Source organism: Cryptomeria japonica, chromosome 4 (assembly GCF_030272615.1).
Source record: "Cryptomeria japonica chromosome 4, Sugi_1.0, whole genome shotgun sequence".
Taxonomy (NCBI): Eukaryota; Viridiplantae; Streptophyta; class Pinopsida; order Cupressales; family Cupressaceae; genus Cryptomeria; species Cryptomeria japonica.
The window spans coordinates 414,796,308-414,809,375 of record NC_081408.1 but is presented as its reverse complement, the minus strand read 5'-3'; the positions used below and the strand labels follow the sequence as shown (position 1 = coordinate 414,809,375).

At 36.9% G+C, this 13,068-nt stretch overlaps 1 protein-coding gene across 2 annotated transcripts in view; it reads left to right on the top strand.

The window, feature by feature from the left end:
• The first annotated feature begins 650 nt into the window (after positions 1 to 650).
• Positions 651 to 13,068, top strand: part of LOC131030884 (CDK5RAP3-like protein) — a 148,863-nt gene continuing 136,445 nt past the window's right edge. The window contains exons 1-2 of one of the 2 annotated variants that reach the window (XM_057961842.2): positions 651 to 940; positions 1,139 to 1,273. In XM_057961842.2, coding sequence (XP_057817825.2) covers positions 880 to 940; positions 1,139 to 1,273 — 196 coding nt within the window. In that variant the 5' untranslated portion in view covers positions 651 to 879. The remainder of the gene's footprint in view (positions 941 to 1,138; positions 1,274 to 13,068) is intronic. The other variant, XR_009102955.2, reaches the window with a different exon arrangement.

Genomic DNA, 13,068 nt, shown 5'->3' with positions numbered 1-13,068 from the left:
TAGTCTCAAGGAGCTTGAAAATAACACAAAATGGAACAAAGCAATCAGTAGATTGGTATTGCAGAGAAAGGAATTTTGAGGCAAGATATTCAACTTTTATGCAAGTACAACCATATAAACAAATGTCATTGAAACAATAAAAGGAGGATAAAATGATTCCATCCAAGTATTATTGTCCTTTTAAGATTTTGCATAGGATTGATAGTGTAGCATACAAATTAGATATACTCATGCCAACAAAAATAAATATGATCTTCCATATTTTATACTCTAATTTTATAAGAAGAAATCATTTTTACTATCTTTTTAAAGAAATAAATACAACTAGTATGCATATCTTAAACACACCTATCTATAAAGTATAAAAAACATTGATTTTAAATTATTTTATACATGAAAGAATTCCTTTTACTCATAAATTACTCTAAAATTATTTTATTTACTTTAATATTATACTTTAGGATTACTTAAAATTATTTTATTTTATTTAGTTGATAGATATTCAAAAGATTTAATAATAATTTTAAATAAAATCTATACTAATTTATTTATTAAAATGCTTAATTATTTTATTAAATTATTAATTTTTTAATGCGTGTTTTATATTTTTTATTATTTTTATATGTCAACACATTCACACCAATTTTTGCCGCCACTGTAATTACCGCTCGCCAGCTGAATAGGAACCAAAGCGGCTTCCATGGGACCACAGCCTATTGGGAAATGGCATGAGCATGCAAATTTCACCATTGCAATTGAGGTGTCTGTTTCATTTTTTGAGAAGGCAAATTAAGTCTTTGCTTTAGAGAGAGTCCAAGTAGGATCTGTTACTTATATGGGCTGATCACAAGAGAGAGGAGAAGAGGAGGAGCAGACATAATGGAGAATTCGACTGATTTGCAGAAGCTTCCCATTGACATCACTTTTTCCAGGCTTGGGGGTACAAAAATTCTACCACCTGATTCATTCTATGCATATCTTCCATAGGGTTTTCTAGATTCGTATCGAATTAGAGGTCGTTTGTACAAATTGATGGAATTGGAGGCATTTAAGTACAACTTCTTTAGAATGAAGCTGTACTTTCAATGGATTAAAACTGAATCTTTATATATTTCTCCTCGTTATTAATGGTCTGCAGAGTGGCTGGTTGATCGGAAAAGAATTCCGGCGGACTGGCGGAAGAGGTTGAACTCGTTGAGGGGGCGCATTACATCAGCCTTTCAGTCATTGCCTAAGGATTTGGATCCTTGGTTCCAAACATTATCTCCGGAGTGTAAGTGATTATTATCTCTATCATGCAATTTTGGAATACACATTCAAGAATTTGAATCATCGTTATAATTTTTTGTTCACTTGCTATTAGCATTTGGTTAGGAATTGTTTTCATGTATGCGTATGTTGGTTCCAAGCACTAATCAGGGGTCAGTATACAAACTTTAGAAGGATATTGAATCTCTGTTAGAGTTATGAGTCACTCAGACCAGTCATTAAATTCCTAAGTTCGAGTTAATATTAAAACTCGAGAGCTGAACCAGTCGAAATTAATCTTAGAGATTCAGAGTTATAGCGAGTCTCTCCAACTCAGAGCGTGAGGCACAGTCACCTTAAAACCTGTCACAAAATCCTTTATATCCAGGTCAAAGAACTCATTTTGAGTAGCCTAGTGTTTAACTGCGTCTGAATTGGTTTGGCATACCAGTATTGTCGAACTGGCTTAGGACTTTATAACTATTATCTCCAGGTTCTATTTCTCTTGGAAATATATATTGCAGGACAACAATTAAGTTGATAGAGCACAAAAAACACATATGGTTTTTCCGGAAGCTCTTACTGTCATTCCAATGGTGATGCAGTCAAGGATCGGATATCCATTGAGGGGTAACCAATCGCAGCAGCTCTTCACAAATACAAGCCATTCATTTACATATGAACAATAATATCAGACAAAGACTCCAGACTCATCAGCAATCAAACTTAGCATCTGCATATTATTTGAAGGGATAGATTTTACATAGAAATGCACAAATCACCAAGCTTCATACTTAAAGAATTTAGACTTACAAACTTCGACCATTACAACTGTTTAGCACAAAATAGATGGAATATGAAAGATTATACTCAACACTAATACTCAGAACAGCAACAGCTTCAAAGAGATATTGACTACATAGAAATAAACCGCAGATTAAATATTTACTACAAATATTAACAATAGCTGCTACAAATATTAATCCACACCCTTCTAATCCTACTCGTTCCATGGATTGGAACAGCCATAACCCTACAAATTATAATTTTATTACAAATCCATGTACATTTTACTCCGACTCCAACTTCCTATTCCTATTCCTTTCTTCTAACCTGGTATATCTTCATTTCTTTCTTTATTCTTTCTTCTCCTCTTAACAAATGTTTTTACTGTTTGCATATATGAGCATTTGGTTCTAAATGTACGAGTATGCCTCCTCTATGGGCTGCTACGACTCCTTAAGAAATTCCAAAATCATTAATAGCTGCCAGCTATTTTATAACTGCCCACACCTAATTAGGAAGCCACCACTTGTTTTTTGATCAGTAAGATGTGGGTTGTGGGACCACTCCCATATAGCATAATCAACCAAAGTATAAGAAAGCTTCAGACCCATAAATGGGGAGCAGAAATGTAATGTCCCCTTCCTTATTTGCCCTAGAATTTGCCCTAAAATCACAATTGCAACAAATTAGGGTTAGGGTTAAATCTTACCAAATAAATCTCTCTTTAATGATGCAATCCTGGATTTGAATCTTGCAATCACAACTTGAACAACATATGCAAATTTACACATATATATGTTTAATCATTAGGATTAGGCAATTACATCATATTCATAGATTATCAATAATGCAAGCATATTAGGGTTTGGGAGAAGGGACATGATGGGTCTGCCCGAAGCTATTTCTACACGAAACCCAAGAGTGGATGTCTACCATGGCCCTCTTGCTTGGCGGCTTGTATCTGCTTTCCCCATCAATGTTTCATCTCCCTAAAGACACTTGCCATCTTGAGGAATTTGGGTGGGGGTCGTAAGTGGGTTACTTGGCTCTCTACGTAAGTGCCCTCTGGTCCTAGGAGCCATTACGGTCAACTCTAGAATGGCCTACTTACTTAGCCTTGTATACCCCTTTTACTTACACCCTAGGCCCTTCCTACAAGGTGGGTTACAGCCAATCAAGCACGTCTCATATTCTATCATAAGGACATATATATAAATTATAAACGTTCTTTATTATGCATAAATAACATGTATACACATATAAGACAGTGATTGGCAGAACTACCATGTATACCACTGAATATAGGTTTGGTAATAATAATCTGCGATAACTAGAATTCTGTTGTGATGAACTGGAATTGTCTCCTTTGCGATTGCTTGATTGAATGGTTGATTAGTGATTGATTGATTGAATAAATTCCTTTGATTGTATGTTTTGAGGTATTGGTGAGTGATAATGTAATAAAAGCTGGTTTGATGATTGAAATAATGCTGATAGAATGACTTGCTGATTGATTGTTTGCTTGATTTGAATGATTGGAATAATAATTAATACGTCATTATTGAATGATTGGAATGATCTCTTTTATACTTCATTGGTGAAAGGGTCGCCACCTTTCATAATTACACCCTTTCAAAGGGTCACAACCTTTCGTCATTTCTGTCCTTAACAGTCACTTCCTTATTTTCAGCCCATTCTTTCCTTCTTCTATTAACCCTTCCTTAATCCCTATGCTCCATTCTTTTTTCCTCTCTTCATATTATTCCTTGATTGATGTCTGCAGTTTTCTGCATTAAATTCAGAATTACAATTTTTATTCTCCCCTCTTCATAGAAACTGCTTGCTCTTTTAATACCTTCACATCTCGTTGAGGAGATACATCTCTTTGGAAAGAGATATCTATTAAAGGGTCATGTCTCTTCATTGCTGGCTTATTATTCAAATCAGATCTGCACTTCTGATTGTAGCTTCAAAAATTCCCCCGTTCAAATGGAGTTCTCTTCTCCCTTCTATACTTCATGTTTGAGGGAGTCACAACTTTTCATTTCATGCCTTTTGACATTCATTAACTTAACTAAATTTTAATTATTTTAAGTTTATTCTTTTATATTTTATTTTTAATTACTTTTATTATTATTAAATCCTATTTCAAAATGGGGACATTACAAGAAGAAGGTAGAACAAGCAGAGAAGTAATCAAAGAGACTCTTGCAAAGACTAACATGACTGCCCGAAGACTAACATAACTGCCCAGGAAATCTACTCTATCACCCAATGCAAGAACTCTTGAAGTCAGCCTTTCTTTTGTTTCCGTCTGCTGCTGGTGAGGAGCGCTTCCATAGTCCACTGAGTAGCATCATTTATAGCATCCAAAGCTTCCATCCTTAGTTTTTCTGCTTCAGATTTTCTTCCCCTACGTTTGCCAGTCTTACCATAGTTTGGCTTTGAAAGTTTACTTGCTATCTGAGAAATGGTACGAGTGTCTGAGCAAGCAAGGACATCAGTGGGGTGGGGGTGAGGACTGGTGATTCAGGAAAATACCATGATTTCTGTCATATTCCCGTGTAGACAGCAGGCAATGATTAGAAACATTAAACAATACATGTACATAAATATATATATTTTCAATACATAAATTATTTTTACCGCTTAAAATACGTTTTATCTTAACTAGTGGGAGTAATGAAAGGACGCGTCCATTCCCAAGCCACCTCTGGAATAGATGCCATGTTTCAAGGGGAATCGCGTGGTTTCAAAGAGGTATAAAACCGCACCCCAAGGAAACATGGGAGAGGAGGTGACAAGGAGAGAAGGGCAAGGAGAAGCATCCAACATGTAACTTCGTTACTCAGTAATAATATTTATTTCAGTTTTCATAATTTATGGTGCCTAGAAAACCATGAGGACTGCCCTGGGAACGCATCAGTTAGTAGACGATGTGAAAGGGCTAGTCGCTGGTTCTTCCCAGCGATGAAGAACCAACGCCTAGTAAGCATCCCTCCCCATCGCCAGCAGGCTGGTACGTCCCCAGGCCAATCCGCTTAAATGTCGAAATGATGAAGTATGTCTTTGTGCAAGTTGTATTAAATCTGCTTTCATTCCTCATATAACAGTAATTAATATAATTTAACTAGTGACCCAGATTAATTGCTAAATCGGTTCCATGCCTAAAAATGTCTTACCAAATGAACTAAGCACATCTGTAATGTACAAAAGGGTAAAATGAACTTAATCTTCATGCTAGATAGGTAACCTGCAATATCAGGTTTAGTATACTGCATTAAAATACACTTTAGTGAAATAATTCATTCATTCTCAGACACAACTAATAAGTAAAGAAAAGGAATACTAATTAATGATAGTCATGTTTCTGCAACTAGGCACAAATATAATGAATTAATCCCTACAAATTTATATATAATGGATAAATGTTAACCAAGTAATATAGTCATGAATCTATGTATTCCATATGCATTTGTTATCTTCCTGATATCCTCTGTTTGTTAGTACATACAAGATAATGAGTGCAAGCTAGGGGTATGCTGGGCCCATCCTCAAATGGCCCTATTAGCCCTAAGAGACCGGATGGGTATGGATGGGTAGCCCAGCCAACCTGGAAAAATCCTCAAAATCTAGAATGGGTCATGTATGTATTTCGTGCTGCAATAATTATGCCACTGATCTAATATTACTGCTGACATATAAAATAAAATATCTAAATGTTGCAGGAAACCGTAAGTGGATAGATCAGGCCCTAATTATCAGGAAGGCGAGGTGGGTACAACAAAGGTTCATTACAATTTCTTCAAACAAAATCAGCATCAGGGCTGCCCTACTTATGGACCCATCTTTCAAGATTTAGGGCCCTCCATCCATTGATAGTTTTGGATTGGCAACCAGCAATCTTGTGACCAAGTTGGTTGCACCTGAAGCATCGCTTAGGAAGCCCCTCAAAATTTATATATTGCAGCCAGGAGCCTTGAGAAGAATTAATGTATATCATGTGAGGAAGAGGCCTAGAAATGTCAATGAGGGCACAAACTCTGAAATACCTATTGGGGCCAAACCCTTCCTCAACTTTGATGAAGGTGCCAATTTGACTGACCAGGGATTCAATGAGACCCGAGTGTCTCATAATCAAAGGTAGATTGTAGAGGTGCAGCTAGATTTGAATGGAAGCAATTTGAACGTTTTCAAGGTCAAAGAAAGTGGTCCAAGGGGGTCACAAATAACCCAAATCTGCAAAAAAACCACAGACCATTATCCAAAACATACCTGCAATCATCGGAACTTTGAAAGGTGACAAGAAAGAAGCCAAAATCCAACAACTCCATAGAAGGATCAGATAAATTGCCCATGTTTTCTTGCACTAGGCAACAAAATCATACACTTGAGACCACCTCCCTATGGATCTGAAAACCAAAGCCTGCGAACTGATATCTGAGGATGCCTCCAGAATTCATTCATCAGAAATATGGAAATCAACTGGCTTAGAGGCAAGATCCACCTTGTTATTGCCCAGAAACAAAGGAGAGCTTGAAGGATTAGAAACCACCAGAGGGGGTGGAGGATCCGGGGCTAAAGATGAATTCTCTCCAAGCAGAGCAGAGTGAGCTGTGTTTGAAGGGGCGAACCCTAGAGTTGCCTCTGGATTGACTTTTAAGATCTATTCCTTGCAAAAGTTGCTGCACGCGTCGAAAGGGTTTGCTTCATTTTTGCAGAGACTAAAGTTCCTCTTCTCTGGCATCACTAGCCCCTTGGGGGAAGACAGTTGGCACCCCAAAAAAGGGGAGTCATTGTGCCCAGAAACGCCTTGAAGAAGAGGGTTGAAACCCTTGTCTTGAGTCTCCACCGCACCGTGCAGGCCAGAAGAAAACAACCCTTTACCCTGCACTGTCAAAACCTGCTGACGCATAGTTTCTGGGATTTGTTCTCCTTCCCCACACCCTGCCACTTTCCATCGCTCCCACAAACAACTCGACTCCCGTTTGCCTGCTTGCTGCACTGTCGCATTGTTCTAAATTGTTTGGAAGCCACCACTTGTTATTTCACATAATGTTGAAACTATTTTAAGGAAATTAGAAGCACGGAATCTTCGCCACTATTTCAATTTCTAGATTCAGACAAGCCACAAGCCACAGCTCTAGGAAATAATTATTTGAATGCCTCCTCAGTATGCTCCTGCATTAGACTCACTGAGTAAGAAGTTTGCAACCATAGTTCACAAATTTGAGCCAATAAAATCATACATTCTACAATAAACTCCATTGTAGAACCAAACACCTTAGAAAATTTTCTCCTTCGCTTCTTCCAAAACTTGACTAGAATAAATCTTACTTCTTTCCACCAATTTTGTTCAACATTCTTCGCATCTCTCATGGATGTCTGTCCACCATAAACTGAATTCTTCCTATTCACTTTTCTCCTCCACCATATCCTTCTCACTTCTTTCCACCAATTTTGTTCAACATTCTTTGCATCTCTCATGGATGCCTGTCCACCATAAACTGAATTCTTCCTCTTCACTTTTCTCCTCCACCATATCCTTCTCCTTTTTATGGGATTCAACCCTCCATGAACTGTGCACTTCCACCAGAAATCATCTTCCCCTGCACTCATATCTTCACAATAAATTTTATCAAAAATAATTACTTCTTCTCTTATGCTTGCAAACACTATCTACCAACATCAACAACATTATGAAAATCATAAATGCTCATCACTATATTTTCTTCAACTTTTTCTTTATATGCAAACAAACTATCATAAGTTTTCATAATTTAACTCCTCTTCCTTATCTGCTTCTATAACCATCTTTGGTTCAACCACTGCAACTTTTTCTCCTTGTTTACTTTGTGTTTTTAGTACCTCATCAAGGTACTCATCTTTGTGCTGCTCCACATTGATCAACATCTGCATCTCTTTTGAAAGACTAGTTTTAGTATCATGGCTCTCAGTCATTCAACTTCTTTTCTTACCATTTCATCTGTTTACCAATCAACATCAGAAATTTTGAGATTTGTTTCTTCACTCTTTTCTTCTTCTTCATTATCCATTGGTATGAGGATTTCCACTTCTCGTTCTTTACCTTCCTCTTTATCTGCAAACAAAACAATGTTAGACGAAATAGGGTTTTTATTATCACCCTTCTTTACTACAATGTCATCCATCAACACATCCATGCCTCTAAATAGACATGTTTCAACTGCAATCAGGTTCTTTTCTGCTTTCGTGTCACCTAGCTGACATTCTTTATCATTCTTGGTCACATCTACTACAACTTCGCCACATTGCATAGCCTCCTAGCTATCCAATCAGAATATATGTCCATCATCATCTTGAGGGTTTTCTTCCTTCCACTGATACTGCTCCATAGCTGCCCACTCAACTGTTCTCTTCAAGACAATCTTCATTCTCTTTTTCAAAGTTTTCAAAGACATCGGCACTCTCAACTATCTACAACAAACTTACATTTTAGCAACTATCCTCTAACCAACAATGTTTCTGGAAGATGCACACTCTTTAGACACCCTCTACCCACTTTCACACAGTGGAGGACATTAGCACATCTTCTACCCAACACTTCTCTTGTTGGAGGACAGCCAAGATATTACTCATTTTTTTTCTCTCCATTTTCTCAATCACATCGACATTAATTCCTCAATACTCCTTCTGAAAAACAACCCTTTCCAATACCAATTGATGCAGTCAAGGATTGAGTACCCATTGAAAGGCAACCAATCTGAGCAGCTCTTCACAAATGCAACTCATTCATTTACATATGTAAAATAATATCAGACAAAGACTCCAGACTTACCAGCAATCAAATTTAAACATCTGCATATTATTTGAAAGGATAGATTTTACATAGAAATGCACAAAACACCAAGCTTTACGCCCAAAAGAATTCAGGATTACAAACTTCAACACCTGCAACTGTCTAGCACAAAATAGATGGAATATGAAAGATTATACTCAACACTAATACTTAAAACAGAACAGCTTCAAAGAGATATTGAGTACATAGAAATAAACCGCATATCAAATATCTACTACAAATATTAACAATATCTGCTACAAATAGTAATCCACACCCTTCTTTTTAATCATATTCGCAACCCTTCCATGGATTGGAACAGCCACAACCCTACAAATTATAATTTTACTACAAATCCATGCCCACAGATTACAAAATAATGTGTATTTTACTCTGACTCTAATTTTCTACTCCCACTTTGCTGCTCTACTGTCTGCTCTCTTCTAAACTGGTAATCTTCATTTCTTTCTTTATACCTTCTCCTCCTCTTAACAAACGTTTTCAGTGTCCGTATATGAGCATTTGCTTCTAAATTTAGAAGTATGCCTCCACTAAGGTCTGCCACAATTCCTCAGAAAGTGTCAAAATCATTAATAGCCACCAGCTGTCTTAAAACTGCCCACACCTTATCAGGAAGTCATCATCTGTTACTTAAAATTATGTTGAAAATATTTTAAGGAAATGGAAGCCAAGAATATTTGTCACTATTTCAATTTCTAGATGTAGACAAGCCACAACTCTAGGAAATAATGAATTTAATGCCTCCTCAGTATGCTCCTGAATCAAATGGACTGTGAAAACTTAATGTATATTAACAAATACGATGCTTACATTTAAAGTTTCATGTTTCTTCACTAAATGCATTGTCATAGTTAAAAGTTCAGCTACTTGTATCAGGTAGGATGTTTTAAGTGTTACAAGATTTGAAGATTTAGATGCTAATGTTTCTATTCCGAGTCTCTAAATGCTACCTAGGGCCAGACTTTCAAACCTGTTAAACACACCTAAACTTGAGTACCCAACAAGATAAACCCAAGTGTAATTTCTTCTATGCCTTCCATGCTTAAATGAACAGATTTTTTCACAGGCCTCAAATACTACAGCATCCTTCATGCAGGTGACATGCTCCATAATCAGTTGTTATTCTTTTATTTCACATATATTGTGTGGAGCTTCTATTTTCTGCTTCTTTTTGCCCATTTATTTTACTATTTTGTCATTACTATCTTGTGGATTTTATTATGAATATTGCTGCCGCTATTTTTCTGCAATAAGTAATTTCACTATAAGTGGTATTAAGTATTAATTTGGACAAACTGGGAGAAGGCTTTTGATTGATGATGAAATTTTTGTTGTTTTTTTTTCCTCCAAAAAAACAGTCAATTTTGGGGAAGGTTGTTCTCTTCAAATAGGCATGTGATTGAGGCGATATTGGAGTTGTTGGAAAGAGAATTTTGAGAACTTTTCATAAAACAGAGTTGTGTGGACATGGAAATGGATATGGTATCAAATATGGATATGGCTATTTCCAAGGCCCCTTAATGTGGATATGTTCATATAAAACTCATATATATATTTGATAGAAGTAATAATTTTATTGAAAACTAATGGCCATGATTACAAAATGCCCAAAGCCAAACAAGAGCCAACAAAACACTGACACAAAACAATCAACGATGATGTTAGACAGAAAGTCAGAGAAAAGTAAATAAGATCATTTTTATCATCCTCCATATTGATCACCATAGAGCTAGTATTGTTCCTAGTACGAGCACTTTGAGTGCACACACACATGTGAATATGCTTGTGGATGCTTAGAGAGTCTGTAAGGTGCATACACTCATGGATGATTTCTAGCTCTCTAACAGTACTGTTGGCCTTGAGTAAGTTCAACCTTTGTCTTCAGCCTCTTGGCCCATCTTATGGATATTCTGATGCGTTCTATTGATTGGAGAAACTGCTGTGCTGAAGTTCTTGCAAGCACTCATGATTATTGCCAATGTTGTGCAATTTATCTATTCAGCCAAAACCTGTAGTCGAGTGAGAACCAGTCATAAGATGGAGCCTTGTCATAGCCTTAACACTACTTAGAGATCTCTTTCAGGAACTCAATAATATGGGAATCTTCTTTCTCCATAGTGGATTGCAGTCCTCCATAGGAAGTGGAAGGCTGCCCATCCCTATTATTCGAGTAGAAGCTGCTGCAATTTGGATAAGGTTTTCTGATATGCTTATGCTCTAGATTCTTGGATTTACATTTCTCATTATTGATTGGGTTGTCGTTAGGATTCTCCTAGAATCTTCAGTGAAGATTATCAGAGTTAACAATGTGCTAGTTTTGGTCCATAGGTCGAGCCACCTTGCACTTACTAGGACTCCTATCCTTGAAGGCCATCGTCTCATCAAGTTGATTTGTTGGCCAAGGAAGGCTTTGCATGCTTAGTCTCCAGGATTTTAGAGTTGGCAACTCCATCGGGGACAAGAGTGAAGCTTCCCTAGATGAGGAACATGGTCAAAGAGAACCAAAGATAAAGAGCATCTATAGACAAGAAAAGCTATAAAGGACCACATTTCATCCTTGATAGTGAAAGAGAACAACCAATTAAATGCCAAGGACACAAGAGAAACACAAGAACAATGAAGAGCAACCAAAGGGGGAAAACACAATAGAATCAACATGTGAAAGGAAGACAGAAGAACTGAACGCACCAAGGGAAAGAAGAATTTATGCTAAGGAAGAGGTAGAGAAGACTGCATGATTGAAACAACATACAAGGCGTTCCAAAAAGGAAATCTGCTGTAAAAAACTAGAAACATTAGGCAAAAAAGTAAAGGCTACTAATTAAGGGAATCCATGCTAAGGAAAAGCTTAAAAATAAAGCTGCCAAAATACTAGATAACTGACCATAGAAAATAGAGGGGTTAAGGATCGCAAAAGGAAGGAAAGGCAAAGACAAAGAAGGAAAGAACAAGGAAGAGCATACAAACTAGCTGATGAAGAGCAAAGCTAGTGACATTAAAAGTAAATCTAAAAATGCTCAGCCTAAAGGTGGATTTTACAATGGCGCCCCTCAATGAAAGTTACCTGTTTTTTTAATTAGAAACAACATTTTTAATATCATTCAGCATGAATTGACAGAGATTAAATAAATGGGAAATTGATCTATGGTGCTCTCATTCTAGTGGAAATTGTCAAAATTATGGTCAAGGCTAAGGTTGACGAGCCAATTTTGCAGCCTTATTCTCATTTCTACTATCTCCTCAAAGTGCCAGGAAAGCATCAAAGCCTCCATTAGCTGCTATGGGAGCCTCCAATTAGACATCTTTCCCACCTTCATTCCTTAGATTATGATTTTCGAGTCACCTAATATAATAAACCTATGATGTTTGGAAAAGATAGGCATTTCTAATCCTAGATTGAGATTTTTAATTTCTAAGGCATTAATGGAGTTAAGACCTATGGCTTTTGATCTGAAATTAATGATTGTTCATTATCATTTCTCACTATAGCTCCTGCCTAGAGATGTCTAGATTTGCTTTTCAGGCACCATCGAAATTCATCCTAGTTGACAGCCAAGGGGATTTTTTCCATTTTTTTTTCTTTCTTTTCATCTTTGACACTTGATTTATATTTATTGCTATCAAAATAGGATCTGAAATGTGGTAAATTCTTAAGGATATAGACCTCTTAAGGGTTACATTCCTTATTCTTAAGAGTTTTGTTCAAAGAAAGAATGCTGTTGCAAGTGACCACATACTCCTTCCAAATCTGATCCTAGGAATTATTGATATTATTAAAAGACAATTTAATCCTTTCAATTCATATTTTTCAAGTGATCATAAGTAGAAAGAGGTTCCAGATATCATTGAGATTGCCTAAAGAGGTTGAAATTCTCCAAGTCCCATATGACTTGAGAGAGTAGGACTAGAACCCCATGGAGTATAAAGTGGCATTAGGAATCTATATCAAATCTTTTTGGCAAAGGAATAGTGAAGGAGGAGGGGGTTGACCTCTTATTCAGTAAATTTGGACAACAAACATTTACTAGGCCCATTAAAGCCCCCTTTAGAAAATTGGTCATAAGTGTTGATTTGTGGTGTGCTCGATTAACCACGGGCAATGCACGGGCAATGCACAACGTTGCCCTCCCAACCATAGATGATAAACTCTATTGTCACCCCCGAGCACGTCTTTCCTAAATTCAGTCTGCTATGTG